We start from the raw sequence: 22,868 nt of genomic DNA on the forward strand, positions 1-22,868 counted from the left end.
AAGATCATCATCTCCACAACATCCTGCTCTAGGACCGTCGACACCACCGGGACCATCACATCCTGCTTGATCACCGTCTCCATCTCCATTGAATCCTGGTGGTGCGAGCGACAACGACAACAACACCCCTCCCGATCAGAGCCGCCGGGACTAAGACCCGCAGTGAGCAAGGAACTTGCAGCACCTCTAAAGAAGTCGCGACCACCGTCTTCCAAGCCAAGGCAGCAAAAGAAAACAAAGAAGTCTGAACCCCTTGAGAAGCTACCGACCGATATGACTACAGAGGAATTTCGGGAGATATCCCAAGCAACTTGAAAGGAGTTCTTAAAAAAATGCACTCAAGAAAGAAAAGCAAAGGAGATGGAGCCAAAGCCAGTATATCCAGCAAAATTAAAAAATTTTATTGGCATGTCAAAAGAAAATAAGAAGGCTCTACTATCGAACTACGACCGGACGTTAGTTAAGGATGATGAGAAGAAAAAATGGCGAGGAGCGTCATCTTCAAGTCGTACTGTCCCCCGGCTCGGGGATCTAGCAGATAAAGACGCTCAAACTATAGCAGCAATGCCCTTAGAATAACAAATCCATGTCATTGGATATATGTAAGATACAGGTATGTCTCTTCCTGAAGTTCTAGGGTAAGTTGAACTGCCAACTCTAGAGCTAGTTGTACCTAAATGGCCCTTTGAGTTAGGAAAGCCTCTAGTAAGTCCTGAATTGGTACGAAAGCTATCCACGAAGCTGTACGAATTCCATGAATGGTACATGAAGTAGTCTGCTGATGAGAGGCTCATGTTTGGTCTTCGGGTTAAACCGATTGATTTTTCGGCGAAGGTGAGAAAGTTTTGTGGATGGAATTCAAGGATATATATGAAGTGTACCATCAGGATGCCCTTGACATCTTTCTCATCAGCATCTGGATTCTGTAAGTGTCTATTTATCTATATGTAAATTTTGGCTCATATTATTATTTTTTATGTGTGCGTTGCCCTACTGTTTTCCATTTTATGTAGGATGCTAATTCAAAGGTGTCGCAAAGAATCGTACTTCAATGTTAGCTTCATGGATCCATCGCTCATTAACCAAAAGTAGATACGGGATCAACCAAAGAAAATATTGAAGGCAGTATATAATTTCTTGGACAAACAACATTGCAAGAGTTACAAATTACTGCCACACAACTTTAAGTAAGTGTGATACCGTCTATTTTTTTTCTTTTTCCTTACCTAATTAATGTTAGTTAGCTCTAATATGAACATTTACGTACGCATTTTCCACTGGATCCTCATAATAATTATGATTGATAGAAGCCACGTCGTTATGTTCGATTCATTGAGGAAACGACCGAAGGAGTACCAAGACATTCAAGACATGCTAAACTCATAATAATTTTGGATCTTTATCTGTATGCAAAAGTTTGTTTCCTAAGTTTTTACTTAACACTGTATCATTCATTATTTTAATCTGCAGCGCATGGAAACGATTCCTTAAGAATTGTGGTCCATTCAAAGAAAAACTTACAATCAGAATAGACTTCCCGATACGTATGAAGTTTGAACATTTTGTACATTCTATAACATGAATATTTCATAACTTGTTTTTTTCCACTAAAGTGCTTGAGACAGGAACAAAGCAATAATCTATATGGATATTACGTCTGTGTGAGCACATGCACAATTTTGTGGGACCCAAGGTGTTGCCGTTGCATGATATAAATGTACGTAAGATAAAACTATTAATAATTAATTATTTTCTAGCTCCTTATATTTAATTATTCGTGTAACATTCACATATTTTCAAATTACAGATGTTTAAAATTCAACAAAAACTCTTGGAGAAAGAGAGAATTTTGGCAATATGCGAAGGTCTCATAGGATTCTTGGTGGACGAGGTGATAAATCCAGAGGGAGAATTTTTTAACGACGGATGTTCAATAGATGCACCGAGCAACACCATGATGGGAGGATTCTAGGAATGAAGTGGACAAATTATTGTATATATAGTAATTATATAAATACTAGTTTGATTTATATAATATACTAAGAATTGTGTGTGTGTATACTATTGCCATGAAATATATATACGACTTGCATACAATACTAATATGACTTGCATACAATATTAATATGAAAAGGAGTTTAAGAAAAGTCTTAAGTACTAAAGGAGTATGTGCCTGCGCCATGCAGGCGCATGCACGTACCCACTTTAGTTCCGATTGGTAAAACCAATCGGTACTAATGGGGGTCTTTAGTCCCAGGTGAATACCTGGAACTAAAGAACCTTCCTTTCGTCTCGAAAATTTAATCTCGGATGGATTTTCGGTCTATTTGATCCCTACCAACCGTGACTAATGCCGCATTTTCCACCGGTGTAAATGGAAGAGGGGGCCTATCGCCTGCACTTCCTGGAGGATGATATAAATGATGTTCTTTTTCGAAAAAAAAACACGGGTTATGCGAATGTCTACAATGTTTTACTCCACATTCATAGGCATTTGTTACATGGGTTCTTACAATTTTATTCCTTCCATACAAGCTTTTCTTACGTATTTATATAAATTATGCTTCATCTATATAAAATTTTTGTTCCAGATATACATACTAAACGTACCCATCAATTTTCAATATCCACTGCATGTCCACAATGTTCTGTTCTAGGCGGTCAAATAAACTATTGTTATGCGAGTTTTTTTTTTAATTTGGAACGAACGGCACGGACTCTCAGCGGAGCGTCGGCAGGAAAGCAAACGAAAATTTAAAAGACTACACACGCTCAGGCTCCACCCGCTAAGTGCAGGAATATTTAATTATTTGTTATTTTTACGGATAACGTCCTTTATTTGCTATTATAAGAATGACTTCTATATATTTGCCACCAACTACTCATTTTACCATTTTTCTAACATGTCATGCCACGTCATCACGCCAGCTTGAAACGAGCATGAAAAATGATCATGGTGCCCTGCCTTCCGTCTCTTCTCCTTTGTCCAGCCGCTGGCGTGTGGGATCCACACGTCAGGTCATCTTCAACCTCCTGCAACCGCATCGCGTGCGGTCTGCCGCTGCCGCGCTCGCACGGCCCTGCGCGTCCAGTCGGCTCCAGCGCGGCCGCCCCCGTGCGTCGTTCGTTGCCGCCGCCTCCCAGCCCGACTCCGCGCGTCCGGCCAGTCCCCAAGTCTGGGCTTCGTTCTTTGATGTTGCTGACTTTGATTTTGTATGTTTAGTTCTAGGTGCGTAACTTTTTTTATTTGAAAGAGATGTATAGCTTTTTGTTCCATCTAAACAAAGGCCTTGTTTAGTTCCCAATTTGGGAGTGGCCAAATTGACATTTTGCCATAAATGCGCTACTGTAGCATTTCGTTTGTATTTGTGAATTATTGTCCAAATATTGACTAATTAGGCTCAAAAGATTCGTCTCGCAAAGTACAACAAAACTGTGCAATTAGTTTTTGATTTCGTCTACATTTAGTATTCCATGCATGTACCGCAAGTTTGATGTGATGGGGAATCTTCTTTTTGCATAATGTCAAAGTTGGGAATTTGAGGGTAACTAAACATGACCAAAGTTCATAATTTCAAGCTGTCACACCCCCTAATTCATCAGATTTGGGCCTCACAATAGTCTTGCATGGCAACCCTCGTGAAAAGAAACAACAAACACTACCGCATAAGAGCATCGCAATGTTCCAGTGTGCACCTTCGCACGTCCCGGAGCTGCGAACTTGGTCACCATCCGGCACCTTTGCATCCCACGCGTTGGATGATTATTATGACGTGAGATATGGATTTCCTTGACATACTTTGCATATGTGTATCATATCCTTAATTATTTACCGATTGCCAGTCGAAAGAGGGGGATTGTTAAACAAGAGGACCTGGACCGACCATCTGACAAATAAACGAGCAAGGGAGTGCTTTAATTGGCCTCATTTTTTTATTTGGCAGCGAAGTTTCGGCGTCCCTTCCTTTTCCATTTTTCTTTCGACTGGGAATATTATAAGTAATTAATAAAGTGTCATTGCATTTGGTCTGCCATGTGGCTAGTCAAGTCGCCGTGCACCATCTGCCTTCGTCTGCAGTTCTGCGTTCAAGGTCGCTGATTTGACCATCTCTCTCTCTCTGAGTTTAAAATTTCGGCGTTTGGGGATCGAATAGGAAAAGGGAGCAGACCTGATACACATCTTTGATACTAATTAGGAGTATTAAATATAGACTATTTATAAAAATCTATTACACATATGGAGTCTAATTCGCGAGACGAATCTATTAAGCCTAATTAGTCCATAATTTGACAATGTGCTAAACATGTGCTAATCATGGATTAATTAGGCTCAATAGATTCGTCTCGTGAATTAGTATAGGGGTTCTGCAATTAGTTTTATAATTAGTTCATATTTAGTCCTTCTAATTAACATCCGAACATCCGATATGATACTTCTAAAATTTAGTACCTCGTATCCCAACACCCTCTAATTAGTTAGTCGGCATGTTCGCTTCAGTTTATTCAGCCAGCTTATCAACCACCAAACAGTATTTTTCTCTCACAACAAATCAGCCGTTTCAACTTTTCAGCCGGCTTATAAGCTTAAGCGAACAGGCCCTTCCGAGAGACCGATTAAGGGTCGCATTCCTGTTACCGCCCCTCTAGCCTTGTGAAGCGGTCGGTGTGCTGATTAAGGTAGTCCATCTTCCCGGCACTGCCATGGTGCTTCATGACATTATATTTTTTGTAGCAATTCAAGCCGCGCAAAATTCATACGTACTACAAAATGTTACCTCTATAATATATAATAGTATATATTTAGTTAGTTTCATAAATTGTATATATATGTTAGCAGATTTCATGACAATTGTATATATTTTAGTTGGTTTCAGTAAATTGTGCATATGTTACCCTGGTACAAAAGGATGAGGTTTTTAATCTCGGCACTTCCAAAACGATTTTGGAACGGGTGCTAATAAACAGCGAGAACCCTCTTCCTGGCCCTCTCTGCTCGAGCTGAGTATGTGCATATCTTCACAACATGAGCTTGTAGATGCTCATGCTCGTGTAGGTTTGGCCGGAACGCCAAACCTTAGCCAAGGCGCACCACGGCCATGGCTGCTAACGAGTTCAAGCATTGGTGAGATAGCGGGGAGACCTGGTGTGCGAGCTCCCATAGGTGCTTTAGAGCTGAGCCTCATCGTGGTTTAGCCACTGGCTTGCTGTGCGCCCTGTTTCACCACCTTGTTTGAGTGTCAGCGCTACCGTCACCGTTGCGGATTGCCATCTGGTGATTGCCCTTGACGATGAGTCCACCAGTTGATGTGTCGTGACATGAAAAGTCTAACCGTGCAGGTCTTGTCGTTGGAGAAGCTCGCCGATAGCGAGTTCTCCGTCAGTCAATGCTGCCGAGCCTCGATTAAGGCTCGGAGAACAATGTAGAGTGTTCAGGGACTGGAAGCATGAATAGGAAGAAGGCTAGGGAGTTTTGCGAAAAGTTTGCTCAGTTTAGTTTTTAAAATGCATTTCAAAAGGATTTATTTTGCATAATTCATAAGTAATTGTACAAAACTTGTTGACTTCATCCTTTTTATGTGTGATGCATGAAAAATCATTAAGGCCTTAGGAAAAATAGTTTTTACTCTTTTATTTAAACCTCTTTTAAAATTAGGATTTAATTCATTTAGTTAACTCCTTAATAGTTAAAATCAAAACATATAAAATTGAAGGCTACAAGTTATTTTATAGTTACTTTATTAAGATTTAGGATAAATACTATTCAATTGTTTTATAGTTTGTATTTGGTTAATTAAACAACTCTTGTTATAGGAAAATATTGGAAGCCCCTGATTGAGTAATCTAGCCTTTATAAAAATTAGATGATGGTTATTTTGTTTTAATATCATCCATTGCATCATATCGTGTAGATTGGAGCCTTTGGAGGTGGAGTTCGTCAAGACCCTGGGTGAGCCAGGTCAAGAAGGCAAATGCGTGATCACGAGCTGAACAAGGTCGAGAAGTTTCCCTGAAGGTCCCATTAAGGCTACAGAGCTCGAGGAAAGGCAAGGCAAGCCCCCAAGCATTTAATCCTATTTAACCATGCTTCACTTATGAGTCTAAATTTATTATTTCTTGATTGTGAACTAAATCTAGGAGTTCATTAGAGTCCTTTTATGTAAATTTACCTTCCTTATTTTAATTACATCTTTGCCACCTACGTAAAAAAGAATATAAGGTTATGGCTGCTTTGCTAGTGATGTAGAAGTCATATAATTCCCAATTAATTGCATAAGGATAACATCTAAAATTTGTTAGTATGTAAAACAACTTGTTTAAAGAAGTGCCGGGCAGGACTCATGATCCATGTTGGTTGATGCTGATAAATGTTGTTTTATGAGGTTTGATGGTTTTAGTCCTGTCCTGATAATGAACCTAAGACCCATTTGATTGTTGGCCTTTTGGTCAAGGTTTAAATGCACTAATCACGTACCGGTATATGGGATCCGGTAAACTGATATACTTCTTACTTCTGAAGTACCGAAGTTTGAACTGTGACTCGCCATGCTTGCCATGGACTGGTATGCGGTGTTGTGGGCATTAACTCATAGGTCCTTTGACTGGATAACGATGTACACGGAGACACAATCCCCCTCTAAGCTCAGTTCAGGCAACGGAAGCTAAGGGGAGAAAGTTGTCACGTGTGATCCAATGGGATGCGCATGTGTCGTGTGATGAGCTTTTTCTTTGGCATATGACCTGTATTTCTTTTATTGTAAGAGGAACAAGCAAGAGCTTTACTGTTCATATATTAATAGAGAAGGATAGAAACAATGCAGACTTTGTGTATTTAGGATTGCCTTTAGTTTGACTAGAGGAAGAAAAAATAGGGTGACTCTAAGGGGTTGTTTGGCAACAGGGTGTTAAAATTTAACACCCGTCACATTGGATGTTTGGATACTAATTACAAAACTAATTGCACAGATGGAGTGTAATTCGTGAGACGAATCTATTAAGCCTAATTAGTCCATGATTTGACAATGTGGTGTTACAGTAACCATTGCTAATGATGGATTAATTAGGCTTAATAGATTCGTCTCGCGAATTAGCACATGGTTCTGCAATTAGTTTTATAATTAGCTCAATTAGCATCTGAACATCTGATGTGACACTGTTAAAGTTTAGCACCTTATATCCAAACACCCCCTAAGTCTAAGATTACCGTTTTACTCCTTTCGTTCTAAATTGTAGGTCGTTTAGTATATATAAAAAATTAAAATAATCTATAATTTGGAACGGAGGGAATATGAAAGAATGCATCGCGTTTTTTGTAAAAGGTAACGCATCGCTTTTTTCAGTTGTTTGCTGCGCGCGCGTGAAGCGCATGCGTCCAATTTTTTTTCTTTTCCGATTAAAAATTACTACGCCCGGAATCTGCGAGTGCCGTCCGTGTGGAAAGCCCGAGGATTCGGCCGCGGTGCCCGTAAAAAAAAAACAAAAAAGATTCCGCCGCCGGACCCGCGCATCGGGCACCTGACGGATGACGTCACCACTCACGCACCCCCACCAGCCGGACGAGCCTCTTCCCTTTCCTATATGGCCGGAGCGAGACTAGCAGCCAGACTCGCAGCCCACTCCTCCACCCTGCTCCGGCCCCCGCCCCCGCACGCCGCCGCCGCCGCCGCCGCCGTGCGCCGCCGGCTGTGTTCCCCTTCCTCCTCGCAGCGAGGTAAGCTTCCGGCCCCCCACCTTCCCCTTCTTTGTCGGACCTGGTCGCCCCCACCCTATGCTGTAGTCCTGCAGGGGAGCGCCTCCTGAATTTGCAAACCCCCTGGGTGCGATTGCAAGGATAGGATTGCTCGTTTGCGGCGGTGTGGGCTTGGTGCCCGTATGGTGGGTTCTTTTTCTTCTTTTGGGAGGTATACCGACGTATTGCGGATCGAATTGGACGGCCTTGGGATAAGGGATAAGAAATCGACTGGAATGTCTGCAATCAGGAAGTGCCTGTGTTCCAACAACCACTGAATAAACAGCTTGAGCCTGCACATTACTGTTTACAGAGTACAAGGTACAGAGTTCTGTCGTTGCGCTAGTAAGGTTCAGAGATGAGTAGGTTCAGATTAGTTGGGTTGTTGTGCTTGTAACTTACACAGCCAGTAGTCATTAACTTATGCGGATCTTGGAGCAAGTGCCTTTGTTCAGTTAACTATATCTTCATCTGATTTACTGCTTTCTGGGATCTTTTGGCTCTAACATAAATCGGTCCAATTGTCTTTGTAGAAGCATTATTCTATTTCTATTAAATCGATACAAAACAATCGGTTCTTTTTAAAACTTCATTCAATTGATGGATGGATATTTTTGAGATCTTCATGATACTTTTCATTCTCTTGGAGGGAAATTGTGTCTCTGATTTCACAAAATATTTTGAATTTGGTTGCGTTGCTCATCATTGCAGGCCATTATTCGAAAATGGGTGATTCATGTGGGAGCAATAGCCATGGTGCTGTTACACGGGTGCTATTCTGTGGCCCATATTGGCCTGCTTCTACTAATTACACCAGAGAGTACTTGCAGAACTACCCATACATTCAGGTTAGTTTCACATTTTACATGGTAGATGGTACTATGCAAGAAACCTGCAGCTGCATGTATCTTGTGAGTGCTGAAATGAATATGATGTAGCTGATTGTCCATTTTTTAGTTTTATTTTGTAGTAGTAGGCTTCATATTACCAAACTCTGACATTTTCTGCATATGTGTTTGACTGATGCTGTGGGAGGGTTGCAATTTGGCATATGCATTGCTATATATTGTTTGTTTTCCTCTGCTAGTTACATTACGGCATGGTTTAAGTTTTTTTTTGGGCCTTTTAATGATGGTTTGACCTTCAGGGCAACCATGAGATGGTATAATGTCCTTGAAAAGAATAGAAAGCAGGGCATGCTATGCTTTTCCCCATGTCAGTAAGAGGAGAAATCTGATCAAATAGTATCATACAAATATCTGATGCTGATGTGTTTCATAATAATGAACCTCCTTTATAAAATGGTACAAAATTTTACATAATTTCCAAACTTTTGCATCGCAATTATAACAATGTCTTTTTTTATGCCAAGCATTTTACATTATTATTACAATTACTCTTACAGATGCAAATTTTTGAAAGCTCAGCGGTACTAGAAGTCCTGTAACTTAGGCTGGTCACTGGTTCGTTGTTTACATGTTTATTTGGAATAAGGTGTGTGGTGTCCGCGTTTTTTGATTTTCTATTTGCACCATTTGGATAACATGAAACAAATTTTGAATCCTCATATTCTATTGCAGAAGTTTGACAGTATGTTCTTACCCCCACAGTCTTGAGAAATGAGCATAACTTTTTATGGGAGTCAAATTTTACTATTTCCATGCATTCTGCAGGTTGATGAAGTAGGTCTTGAACAAGTACTTGATGTTATTCAAAACTATCATATATGTGTAGTAAAAAATAAGCGTATAGATTCAGATATCATTGCCAAGGCAACTCAGATGAAGATTATTATGCAGTATGGTGTTGGGTTAGAAGGTGATTAGAACTCTGGTTTATCTTGTCTACTCAATCAATCTACCAACTTTACTAGTCCATCTCATATTAAGTTCACACTTTTCCGCAGGTGTCGATGTAAACGCTGCTACAGAACACAAAATCAAAGTAGCACGGATACCTGGAAGTACGACAGGAAATGCGGTGTCTTGTGCAGAAATGGCAATCTACCTTACTCTTGGTGTTCTGCGTAAGCAAGTATGTGTGTGTCGTATGGCTAGCTGCTTTGTCCATGTGCACGTTGGAAGTACTTTTCTTATGTTTCATTTTTTTAAAGCTTATCTTTGACGAACGCTAATACTTAATAACACCATTTTCAGTGTCGCATTATAGTTTGTACACTTTTCAAGTTATCGTGATTAGTCCTTGGTAGGTGATGCAAACAAGCATAATTACTCTGCTGCATTAGGTCCTTCATTTAACCTGTAATTAATATTTTTGGTATCCTGGGAGTTTGGATAAAGAAAGTGAATCCAAATGGAACTTTTAGTCGGAAATTTACAAAAATTATATGGTTCCTCCCCTTCTTTTTTCATTTCCAGTTACATAGGTGCCAAAAAATCTGGCACTGACACATTGCCATAACTTGATAAACTATAACTTGGTTAGAATGCATTTTTGGAAAGGCTTTGATGTTGGTTAGAATGCATTTTTAGAGGTTAAAAGGAATGCAATGCTGCAAAAATTTGTTGCACATTGATTACTGTATTGAAATTACTACCTTTTTTCCTGGATATATGGCATCTTCAACTTTTTACAGCATTTGACATAAGGCTTTAATCATTGACTTTTCTAATAATGTATAAGCAAATATACAAAATGCAATACTGAATATAAATCTACCAGTATATTTCCATTTGCAAATCATAATAACTTTAGTTTCTAATAGTAATAGTGTTCAAGCTTTAGAAGTTTGAATGTGTATGCCCTAGTGACATCTATATAGGAACACAGCCACAGGGAGTCGTTTTTGGTTCAGGCGTGTCTTGTACTTATTTTAGTACCCAAAATTCCAGGCCATTGAACTAATCTTTGGTTTATCATGTACCGGTCCAGTTTTTTTTAATCATGTATATGTTGTAGATGATATGTAGTCATACCCTCCTAGCATTCATCAGAAGCTAACTTGTCTAAGTTTCATAAATAGAAGTTGGAGCCTGTCATATGTACTATGAACTAACCATGGTATAACATTGGGCATTTACCATGCAGAAGGAGATGGATACTGCTGTGAATCGGAAAGACCTTGGTGTTCCTGTTGGAGATACATTATTTGGCAAAACAGTATGCTCGTGGTGTATACATTGTTGCTTCTTTGATATACTTTCGAGGGAAAAAAATATCCCATTCATGTAGTTAATCATATTGTGATGTACTGTGTAGGTCCTTATCCTAGGATTTGGAGCCATCGGCATTGAAGTTGCCAAGAGGCTCAAACCCTTTGGAGTAAAAGTTCTTGCCACCAAAAGAAATTGGTCATCAGACACACTGCCATGTGGTAACTCCAAATTATGCCCTGCCTAAATATTTTTCTGTTCTGTTCCACTCACCAAAAACATTCTAGCGCAGATGTTGATGAGATGGTTGGCAAGAAAGGTGGTCCACAAGATATGTATGAATTTGCTGGAGAAGCTGACATTGTCATAACATGCATGGCCTTGAACAACGAAACAGTTAATACTTCTCTTGGTGCATTTTTTTTCTCTAAATTTCTTCCAGACAACCTCTACTTGACTTTGTTTAGAATGCCATTATCTTTACAGGTTGGAATTGTGGATCACAAGTTCCTTTCGTCAATGAAAAAGGTAAATGCTCATTTCCAACATACTGAATTACCGATCTCCAAGTTATCAGATTTCTGGGTTCATCATTTGATTGAGCAGGTCTTGTGCTATCTGCTGAGAACATATTTACTAGAAAATCTTTTGTAGAACAGAATATTAAAATAATGTTGGACGTGATTTTTTGTTATAGCCCTTGCGGCTGCTGAAGCAGCTCTGGGTGTCTCAATGGATTTACTTGAATCACCTTTACTTCTATGTAGGGATCATATCTGATCAACATTGCGAGAGGACGCCTCTTGGACTACAATGCAGTGTTCGATCACCTCAAATCAGGTCATTTAGCTGGTTTGGGCATTGATGTTGCTTGGATGGAACCATTTGATCCAGAGGATCCTATTCTGAAATTCCCAAATGTTATTATAACACCACATGTGGCTGGAGTCACTGAATACTCTTACAGAACAATGGCAAAGGTTTGCACTTGTTCTTTGCAAGGCCCATCGTTACTTCTATTGCTCATCTATCTTTCTTGAACATCGAGTAACTGTCAATTACTACAATTAAATAACAGTATGAATTGTACATTTAAATTCCTTGTATTTGTTAGATGTCATGTTTATAGAATCTCCGTAGGCTCAGATGAAAACACTAATGGGGAGAAAATCTTTTTTGCATAATTTAAAGTATCACAAAGCAAGAACCTTTTTCTTGAATAGAAGGTACTGTCATGAAGGTCTTTCATGATATTGTGTGCGCTATCGCACAGGTGTGCAACTGTGCGTGCACTGATTTCCTTGTGGGTTCCAACTTCAGTAACCCTATGGTTTTTGTTTACTTAACAGTTTTGAACTATACATTTGTGTCAATGGAACAACAATTCTTGTCATAAAACTTTTATCATGCAGTAAACATTAAAATTACTGCGCCACTTATTGCATATTGCCTTGTCATGTATAGAGAAAGTACTTCATGTTATAAACACATATCTGCGAGTTTCTGTGGCAGAGCAAAATTCTTATGGTAACTTTTACTCTGCCTCCTGCAGTCTGTTGGTGACACTGCCCTCCAGCTTCACTCAGGGGAGCCATTCACGGGAATAGAATTTGTCAACTAAAGTGCAGGCCATATTAGCTATTGAATTCAGATGAGAATTGCTGTTTCTGTAGGGAAATAATGAATCGGCAACTTTTAGGAACATGCAACAAGATGCTGTCATAAGTATACTATAGGGTGTGTGCATCCCCCGCTAGGTCGGGAGTGTTTTCAAGACTCTGCATCAACTCAATGTAATGCTCTTGAGAATTAATAAAGCTTTCTTTGTTGGGAAAAAATGTTGTCCCGAGTTGCAACAAGTTTGCTACCTAGCTTTGCCTAAACTTTCATGTTAATATTGTGTCACCCAATGCTAGCTGTAGCTGGATCCATTGCTGACATGGTAGGTCGGCTCCCTGGTGGCATGCTGGCAGCAATACTAACTTTTCCAAGGTTATGAACTTATGATATCTGGACAAATAATAAACTAACAAGTCTTTGACAGAGCTAAAATACAGCCGGCTACGTTGGTCTGAAAAGATAAAATTTTCCTGTTTCTTTTTCTAAAAAGAATTTCAGAGCTGCTCCAAAGGAATGGCGCAAGGCCTAAACTCACTTATCATTCTGGTGGCTTGGGATATTTGGAAGCATCGAAACTCTTGTGTATTTGAAGGTTCTCTTCCTAACACCCAGGTGCTCCTTCAGGCTATAACAAATGAAAGCACCCTATGATGCTTGGCTGGAGCTTCTAAACTCAGTGAGTTGCTTGCTAGGTCACTTGCTCCAGCAGCTTAGACTGGGCGCTTCTGAATGTCCTTTTAGGGGTGTTGGTGTTGTGTTGTGTGAGTCTTTTGGTGTGTTTGGTACCTAGTCTGCAGCAACCGTCACCCCCAAAAGGTAATGAAACATCACAGTAATTCATCAGTTTCTGACTCTGTGCGTGCTGCTAACACATACGTTGTGCTGAACCTGAATCCAGCAGCAGGAAGTTCAGAGCCATGGTGGCGCAAGTACACGGAGCAGGCGGCGCCACTGACCGATGACGAGCTGGCGTTCCTGGAGATGAAGTCGTTCTGCAGCTTCACCGACCTGCTCACGGGCAACGTGTCCCTGCACAAGCTGGTCGCTGGCCACTCGTCGTCGGTTCCCGCCGCGTCTCCTGGGAGCAGAAGCGCCGCTGCCGCAGCGCCACCGGCCGGCGGGTGGCGTTCTTGCGGCGAGGCGAGTGCGATGGCCCTCCAGCCCACCTTCGCGCACGGCAGCGGCAGTAATCTTCTCCATGGCATGAAGTGATGCAGATGCCTAGCTGTTCCGGAGCTCAAAAGATCGTGCACACAATCTAGTGTACTTGTTTGCACCTGGCGATTCCGTAGGCTGTGGGGAGATTGCATCCCTGTGAATCTGTGATTGGTTGGAGTTGATGATTCCATCGAACGATTCGACATGTTGCCCACTGTACTAGAGTGGATTGGACCCTGAAATTGTGGGGCAGGAAGCAGGTGGCCGCCCTCCCTGGTCAGCCACCGGTTGCTGGCGGAGAGGGGGGCCGCGGCCATGGTGATCTGGGGTCGCAGCGACGGTGTCTCGGCCACGGATCGCGCAGTGCCGGAGGCGGCGGGGAGTCCCCGCCGCCGGCGCTGGATTCGTTCGGCTGACAGATGGGCAGAACACAAAACCCCTAGTTTACATAATATTTTACATAAAATCTTCTAATTTGGATCGCGACGATTAATTGCAATACGATTATTTTCAAAAAGAACCCTGAAAAATTACAAATAAGGCCTCCGTCTTCTGATGGCAGCTCATCCGGCTTCTCCTCCCCTCCCCCGACCATTCGCCGCCGCCGATGGCCGCCACATGTCCCACCCAGTTTGAGCGCAATGTCCAATCCAATATCAAACCCTACTTTACTTTTCCAACCTAGAGGATTCGCCGGCTCCAATGTACGAGGCGTCGCCGATCCGCCGGCCTCCTTCGGTCGAGGTGGGGTCCCTCCGGTTGCATCGTGCTTCCGGTGAGCTACGGCGGCCGGTTATGGTGCGGCTTCCTGCTCACCAAGACTTACTTATTCATGAGTTTTTCAAAAAAGATTTGTGTTCGTGCGTCAACATGTTTGTTTCGTTTCCTTGTACCACCACACAAATTTGCCTCTGACGTGTTGCTTCAGTATTATAGTATGTTGTTCGAGTTAATAATGGATAGGCGTAGCATTGTTATTCATGTGATTTTTTAGATAACTGAATAAGAAAAAATATTCACTACGGGAAACACTAAAGTTGCCGAGTGTAATTTGTTCGCCGAGTGTATTATTGCGGGCACTCGGCGAAGGCCGTGTTTGCCGAGCGTATTCCTAACAACACTCGCTAAAAATATTACACTCGGCGAAAATAAGGTTTGCCGAGTGCAAAAAAAAAACACTCGGCAAACTCACGGGGGACACTCGGTAAATAAAATACACTCGGCAAATCCTTAAGCACGTGAGCAGCACGTGCGGCGTCCGGTAGGGGAGGTGACGGGCGTTAGCTGTTTGTCGAGTGTCCCCCGTTGACACTCGGCAAAGCTCAAGGTGTGCCGAGTGTTAGGTGCCACACTCGGCAAACGGCAAACGATGTTTGCCGAGTGTTTTGAGGGACACTCGGCAAACATTGATGTTTGCCGAGTGTTTTTTGACACACTCGGCAAAACTGAAACATTTTTTTCCTCCTCCAGCTTCCAAACTTTTTATACTCCCCATGTATGACATGGCACTGCATGGTAAAAGGTGGACTATTTATTGACCTATTTGCTATATTTAATGAATTAATTTCATTTAGAGTAATTTGTTGATTTAAGTCAAATTTGAACTGCAGGTGATTGGAATAATGGAATAATATGAGTGGAAAAATCATATTCATGTTAGTGAGTCCAAATTGAGGTCTCATCCGGAAAATGAAATGAAATTTCGAACATTTTGTTAAGGAAACATGACTACGAACGTGTGGCTGAATGATTTTGTTATTCTAAAAAATACAAATGATGTTTGAAAATCACGAGATTTTCCAAGATGCTATGATATCATATGCAGAGGCTGTGGTAAAAAATTGAGAAGGTTTCGCACAAATTTTGACATATGATACTTAGAATTCGAAGCATCTCCGGAGAGGATTCGTAGAAGTTGGAAGGATCCGGTAAGATTTTGAGTCGAATCGATACTTGAATTTATCATTGAGTTCAAATTTATTTTTATAGGCCATAGAGAACATAGATTGGTTCAGGTCAAATTTTGGGAATTTTTCGGATCCGTTTGATAATTTTTATTTATTAATTGCAAGTATATGAATTTAATAGATATAAATTCAATATGAGCTATACATCCATGAAATAATGGAATAATATTACTTAAAAAATGAAATACACAATGTTTAGTGAATTTGACTAGGTTTTTGCAAAGTTTACATACTTTTGATTACTAAAACTACTTTGCACATGCAATATAAGTACTTATTTGCCGAGTGTCACAATGAGGCACTCGGCAAAGAATTTGCCGAGTGTCCTCCCTCGGACACTCGGCAAAGCTCGCCGCGGGTCCATGTGTCAGCGTCAGTCCGAAATCCGGGGGAAAAAAATCCTTTGCCGAGTGCCCCTGATCTAGCACTCGGCAAAGCCTTTGCCAAGTGCTAGATCAGGGGCACTCGACAAAGACGGAACATTAAGCCGGCCCTAAGTCCCGCACATGCACAGGCACACGCACACGCACCGCACGCGCCGCCACCCCGCGCCGGCCCCCCGCCGCCCAACGCGCCGTCCCCCGCCGGCCCCCGCGCCGGCCCCGGCTGCACGACGCGCTGCCGCTGGCCCGCCCTACGCCGGCCCCCGCGCCACCCCCGGCCGGCCGCTCGCGCCAGCCCCCGCTCCCCTGTCCGTGGCCGTCGCCCCTCCAGTAAGTTTCCATGCCGCTACAAATTATAAATTAGAGTAGGTATGAAATTAGAAATTAGAAAATGTTGAAAAGAATAGAGAGGTGGTAGGATGTGGTAGGATTTTTTTTAGAAATTACAGGCATTAAATTAGAAAATTAGAAAATAGAAATTAGAGAAGAATGAAATTAGAAATTAGAAAATGTTGAAAATAATAGAGGTGTGGTAGGATGTGTAGAGAGGTGGTAGGATTTTTTTCATAAATTAGAAAACTAGGATGTCTATTTGCTTGTGAAAATTCTTTGGTGTGGATGTATTTGTCGGCCATCGTGCCATCTCTTTGGTGAGATTGTGGTTGTTGGCCATCGTGCCGTCTCTTTGGTGAGAATGTGGTTGTCGGCTATCGTGCCGTTTAATTTGTTGCAGGTTTTGGAAACCTCCCCGTGCAGGGGAGTTGCTGCCGAAATTTTGACTTAAACAGTGCTATGTTTCTTTTCTTGCAGGAGAGGCTCACAAGGACCGTCCTCAACTCGTCACTTTGTAGGATAGCAAGGTGAGGCATCCTACACCTCTCTTTCCGTATAATGTTCGTATATCACGTAACCTAGTTAGGCGTCTCCCGTTCGAAGGAGATACGGTTGGAAATATGCAGATCTTTGCATATCTATAACCGTATCTGTTTCGAATTGTCCACATTTTTTGGACAGCCCGAGGATGTGCAGGTGGGTTTAGTATCCATGGTCTATTCCGGTCCGAGATAGAGTTTCGGCAGCACCTCCCTATTGTTCTCCAGATACACAATCTCCTATCAAGGACGTGTATTTGGAGAACAGCGAGGAGGTGCTGCCGAAATTTTATCTCGGGTCGGAGTAGACCATGGATACTAAACCCACCTACACATCCTCGGGTGGGATTAGGACCTATCTTTACCTAATAGACAGTATAGGAACGTGTATATGCAATGTGAATTTTGTATTACTCGCTTATATGCTAGAGGATGGAGGATTGTCAGTGGATGTACATGGGTCGCACTAGTCAGAATACGTTGACCAATGAATGGATTGACAAGACGGTTGCTTTCTTGGAACGGGCATTTGCAAGTGTCAAAGGAGCTCGATCGACTTGATGTCCGTGTAGCAAATGTGGAAACATGCGTCAGCAAACCAAGCTAGACATGGGCAAACATCTGGTGAAGAACGGATTTACGTCAGACTACACCAGGTGGATCTACCATGGTGAATCTGACCGTGGGAGAAAGGAGGTCTTGAGACAACGCATCGAGGAATTTGATGATGATGCCGAGGTGGGAGACATGTTAAATGACTATCATGAAGCACACTTCGAAGAAGCACGTAGGGAGGAGGAGCCAGAGGCTACCGCTAAGGCTTATTACGAAATGTTGTCTGCGGCACAGCAACCCCTTCACGGCCATACCAAGGTTTCTCAACTAGATGCCATTGCACGCCTAATGACCGTGAAGTCTCAGTTTAGTTTGAGTCGAGACGCGTTTGATATTATGTTGACAGTTTTTGGAAGCATGCTCCCGGTTGGTCACATCTTGCCAAAGAGCATGTATGAGGCACAGAAACTCCTTCGTGCACTTAAGATGCCATACGAGCATATACATGCTTGCCCGAAGGGATGCATCTTATTTAGGAAAGAGTATGCGGAAGGAAAATACTGTGTGAAGTGCGAATCGTCTAGGTTTCTGGAGGTAGACTGTGGTGACGGTTAGAAAAAGCATCTTTGAAGTTCATTTGATTGTCGAAAGGTGGCAAATATTCTTCGTTCGACAAACATCGACAATTCCTCCCTCCTGACCATCCATTCAGACGAGACATCAAGAACTTTACCAAAGATGTCATAGTTACAGACCCCGCACCGCCGATGATGACAGGGGCCGCAGTTCGTGCTCAGTTAGACGCTCTCGAGGTCAATAATGAAGAAGGTGGTTTTTTGGGATATGGCGAGCAACATGCTTGGACGCAGAAGTCGTACTTGTGGAATCTTCCCTATTTTGATGACCTTCTTATTCCACATAACATTGATGTAATGCACAAGAAAAAAAATATCACCGAGGCAATTTTTGGTACAATCATGGACATTCCTGATAAGACAAAGGATAACGTTAAGGCTAGAGTGGATCAAGCGATGTTGTGCAACAGACCACAGCTAAACATGGCGCCTCCAAGAGCTGGCAAGTCGTGGAGGAAGCCTAAGGCTGATTTCGTTCTGACGAGGGCCCAAAGGAGGAAGGTTCTAGAATGGTTCCAAACGTTAATGTTCCCTGATGGCTATGCAGCGAACTTGAAGAGGGGAGTGAATTTAGCAACTATGCGAATCAACGGGCTCAAGAGTCATGATTACCATATATGGCTTGAGCGCCTACTTCCGGTGATGGTTCGAGGCTATGTCCCTGAGCATGTGTGGCAGGTGCTAGTGAAGTTGAGCAATTTCTTCCGCTGGCTTTGTGCGAAGGAGTTATCTCGTACCGTGGTTGCAGAAATGGAAATAATGGCACCTTTGTTGCTCTGTAAGTTGGAGAAGATCTTTCCACCATGTTTCTTCAATCCAATGCAGCATATGATTCTACACCTTCCATATGAAGCACGAATGGGGGGGCCTGTGCAGGGTCGTTGGTGCTATTCAATTGAGAGATGTCAAAAGGTTCTTCGAACTAAATGTAAGAATAAGTGCAAAATTGAAGCATCCATTGCAGAGGCATACATTCTGGAGGAGGTGTCAAACTTCACATCAAAATACTATGCTGACAACCTTCCTAGCGTGCATAATCCACCTCCTCGTTACAATACCAGCGAAGATAAATTGAGCCTTAGCATTTTCCGAGGGCAACTCGGAAGTGCAAGTGGTGCGACCCGCAAGACCTTGAACCATGAAGAGTGGTGCTCTATCATGCTGTATGTGTTGACCAACCTATCTGAGGTGGAGCCATACATGATGTAAGTTCTCAACAAACTTGTTTCGAAGTAGTCACCATTCTCTTGCCTAAATGTATATTTCTCGTTGCTACAGGCAATTTCATCGTCAATTCTGGCGTAAATCAAGGCAACCGTACCCGCACGAAGCTGAGACTCTTCTCAAAGAGGGTGCGGGAAATGGAATGCCCGATTTCATTTCTTGGTTCAAACAGAAGGTACAATCCAATTTCTTTGGACATTCTCGTACATACGATTAATATAATAAACCGCCCTGTTTGAACTTGCAGGGCCGAACCGATGCGTCTATGAATGTCGAGTTGAGATAGGTTGCCGATGGCTGTGACTATAGGGTCAGGTCGTTTGCCGGTTATGACGTCAACGGATATCGTTTTCACACAACAAGGCACGAGCAGAGTCGGCCCAATCGAAGAACCACAAATACCGGAGTTTTCACGCCAGGCTCTGATGGGGTCGAGTACTACGGAAGAATGAAGAAATATACGGACTTACTTTTCATGGGTGCAAACCTCTTAATCCAGTTATATTCAAATGCCATTGGTTTGATCCATCTATCGTGAGACGGGCCCCTAATCTTGGGCTAGTCGAAATTCGACAGTCATCCATGTTACCAGGAGACGATGTCTATATTGTGGCTCAACAGGCCACGCAAGTTTATTATTTGTCATACCCGTGCCAAACCGACAGCCGTCTTAAGGGTTGGGATGTTGTGTACAAGGTATCACCACACGGTAAACTACCTATACCAAACAATGAAGATTACAATATAGACCCCAACACGTACGAATGAGAGTTATTCCAAGAAGATGGGCTCGAAGGGAGTTTTGTGATAGATTTAACCGAAGCGATCGGAATGGAAGTAGACAACGAAAGGGTTGCTGCAGAGGACGGTGGAGATGAGGTTCAGAATGTGAAGGACTTAGAATTACTTCAACAATTACAATTAGCTAATGACAGTGATGACGATATTCCTCCTTCGGAGCACGGGCTTGACTATATCGACACGCGTGATAGTGATGATGAGACTTATGATCCAGCTAATCCCGATCATGATGATTATTTCTAATACATGTATGAGTCGTACTAATTTAGTTATAATTTATTTATAATTTGCATATCTTTGTAATTATGTTTTGTTTATCTATGCTGACTGGTTTACTCTTTTTAATTGCAGGTCATTGAGCAATGGTGGGCGGTATGAGGAAGCTCACGTCGATTTGCGAGAGACTGGCCACGTTAGGGACTGGTTCAGGGTCAAGGTCACGTTCAAGGAGCGGTCGAGGGAGGCGTCGAGGCAGGCCTCGACGTAGGGTTGAGGAGGAGGAGGAGGTGGTCCAGAGGCCTCGAGGGAAGGGTAAAGCGGCGAGGCCCCCGTCGCCTGAACTTGAGGTGGAGGAGGAGGAGGAGGAGCTACCTTCCGCACACGCCTCTGGGGACGACAAGCAGGAGGAGGCGGAGGAGGAGGAGCAGCAGGAGCAGGAGGGGGACGGGGAGGCAGGGGATGCCCAGTCCAAGATATGGTTGCGAGGTCCCTCATCCCTCCCGAAGCATCCGATACCTGAGCATTTACGCCCATTGATTAAACCGGTTGGGACCAAGTAAGTAACTTTAAATATTCTTAATAGTGTTCTTATGTTGAAAGTTACAAAAACTAATAATTTATATTAATGACTTGTGCAGGAGTTGGATTAAGCTCAGTGGGGGTGACCACAACCGTAAGGCCAACGGGATCCTTGGCCTTTTGTGCAGGGTTCACTTCCCTAGCTTGGTGGTGTACGCCAGACAGCAGCAGCTGACCTACACGTGGGACCACTACGTTGCCGCCCCCGATGTCCCTGATCGTCAACAGAGGAGATTCCCCAACATAGCGGAGCGGGTCAAGGCCGAGCTGTGGGTAAGTACTCCTCGCACTAAATTGCTCAATACATCACCTACGTTCGACATTCTTGAAATAATAACTGTATACGTGTCCATATGCAGGATTTCTATAGATGCCAGGAGGGATTCGAGGCCAAGGCGAAGGCCGTCTGTGATGTAGCCGCCAAGGAGCTCGTGAAGGACATGCATTACGAGGCGCGCATCCAGGCCATCATCGAATTCCACGCTCAATACAGATGGATGAATGTTAGAAAAGAGGAGGCAAGAACAATGAACCTGACCAAGGACCAATTCATGAGGGTAAGTAAAGAACGTTGATACTTACTATTTAAGATTAATTAGGCTCAATTTCTTTTTCATATGTCACATGCTTGATGTTGTAGGTGCCTCCGTGGTGGTGTCGTGCGCATATCCAGTGCTGGGAGAAGATGGTCGACGTGTGGTTGGAGAACCACCTTGCTTGCCGGCAGCGGCGTTTGCAGATGCCGACTGCACCACACCATCAAGGCAGCCTAAGCCTTGATGAATATAGAGAAAAAAGGGTACGCAACTTCAATTCTTTATTCTAACGTTCAATTCTACATAATTCCTAATCATTTTGTATTTTTTGCCGCAGTCGGCGTCACATGATGGCCGACCTTGCTCCCAGCTCAAGGCATGGGTCCTCTCAAAAAAGGGCAAGGCGACAGCCGATATCGATTTCAACCCAGACGACCCATCTGAGGCGTACAACCATCCTAGCATACACAGTCGCGTCAGCGAGTATACAAAGATGGCTTGGGAGGTTCATGGGCCAGACTTTGATCCGAGCTCCGAGGACATTGATGGAGAAATCGTGATGAGGGTGGAAGGAGGCAAGAAGCATGGCCGATATTGGATTGGCAACAGCGTAATCGACACGGCCTCTACTCCCACTCTCTCCCAGATCCAAGCAAGGAGCACGGACTCGAGCTCGGCGATACGGCCATGACCCACCACTGCATAGTTCCAGATGGAGGCTCTCCAGGTTCTTTCTCTTCCATTCATCGTTCGTTTGTTGTTATACTTTAGCTTTGCATTATAACATTGCAATGAAATATTGTAGGCCCAGATGGAAGAAGCAAGGAAGAAACAAGAGGAGATGGCGGCACAGATGGAGGACATGCGGCGGAGGATGGAGGAAGAAAATCGGATGAGGATGGACCAGATGTTCCAGTACATGCAGAATTTTGCTTCGAGCATGGGTCAGTCTTTACCTCCGCCACCGCCGATGCTGTTCCCTCCGCCTCAGCCACCCACAACTACTCCTGTGAGTCACTTGACACATTGTGCTTAAGATTCAATACTTTAATTTTGACAACTTTAGATGTTAGTTCATAATGTCCTATCCTATGTGCAGAATCAATCAGCGACTTCGAATAATGAAGATCAAGATTTGTCGCAGTGGTCTCCTTGGCCTCCACGGAACTAGACTTGGTTGTGAACTTGGTTGAAACTAAATTGTGACTTGAACTTGGATTTATGGATTGTTTCGTGCTTATGTTGAATTATGCCTGTGATGTTTATGAATAATATTTCTAATGGTGGTTGTGAATTATGCATGTGATTGTTTATTACAAATGCCTGTGATGATATGTATTGTGAATTGAGAGGGGTCCATTATACGTGACAAAACGGGAAAAAAAGGGGTACAGAACACTTTGCCGAGTGTTTGGGCTTTAACACTCGGCAAAGTGGTCTGCCTTTGCCGGAGTGTTATAGCCAAAACACTCGGCAAAGT

General features: G+C 42.9%; 1 protein-coding gene across 2 annotated transcripts; it reads left to right on the forward strand.

Annotated features, from left to right (window-relative positions):
* Window positions 1-7,550: 7,550 nt before the first annotated feature.
* LOC101770686 (hydroxypyruvate reductase) lies at window positions 7,551-12,677 on the forward strand. 2 transcript variants are annotated; one of them, XM_004984178.4, is made up of 10 exons: window positions 7,551-7,708; window positions 8,438-8,574; window positions 9,400-9,544; window positions 9,633-9,760; window positions 10,775-10,846; window positions 10,946-11,060; window positions 11,132-11,235; window positions 11,326-11,367; window positions 11,607-11,819; window positions 12,392-12,677. In XM_004984178.4, exons 1-10 carry the CDS (start codon window positions 7,576-7,578, stop codon window positions 12,458-12,460), a joined length of 1,158 nt encoding a protein of 385 aa, XP_004984235.2. In that variant the 5' UTR covers window positions 7,551-7,575; the 3' UTR covers window positions 12,461-12,677. The 2 variants fall into 2 exon arrangements, with proteins under 2 accessions (XP_004984235.2, XP_022685554.1); XM_022829819.1 differs by lacking the exon at window positions 7,551-7,708 and adding an exon at window positions 7,741-8,047.
* The last annotated feature ends 10,191 nt before the right edge of the window (window positions 12,678-22,868 follow it).

The sequence above is a fragment of the Setaria italica genome, chromosome IX, assembly GCF_000263155.2.
Source record: "Setaria italica strain Yugu1 chromosome IX, Setaria_italica_v2.0, whole genome shotgun sequence".
NCBI classification, from domain to species: domain Eukaryota; kingdom Viridiplantae; phylum Streptophyta; class Magnoliopsida; order Poales; family Poaceae; genus Setaria; species Setaria italica.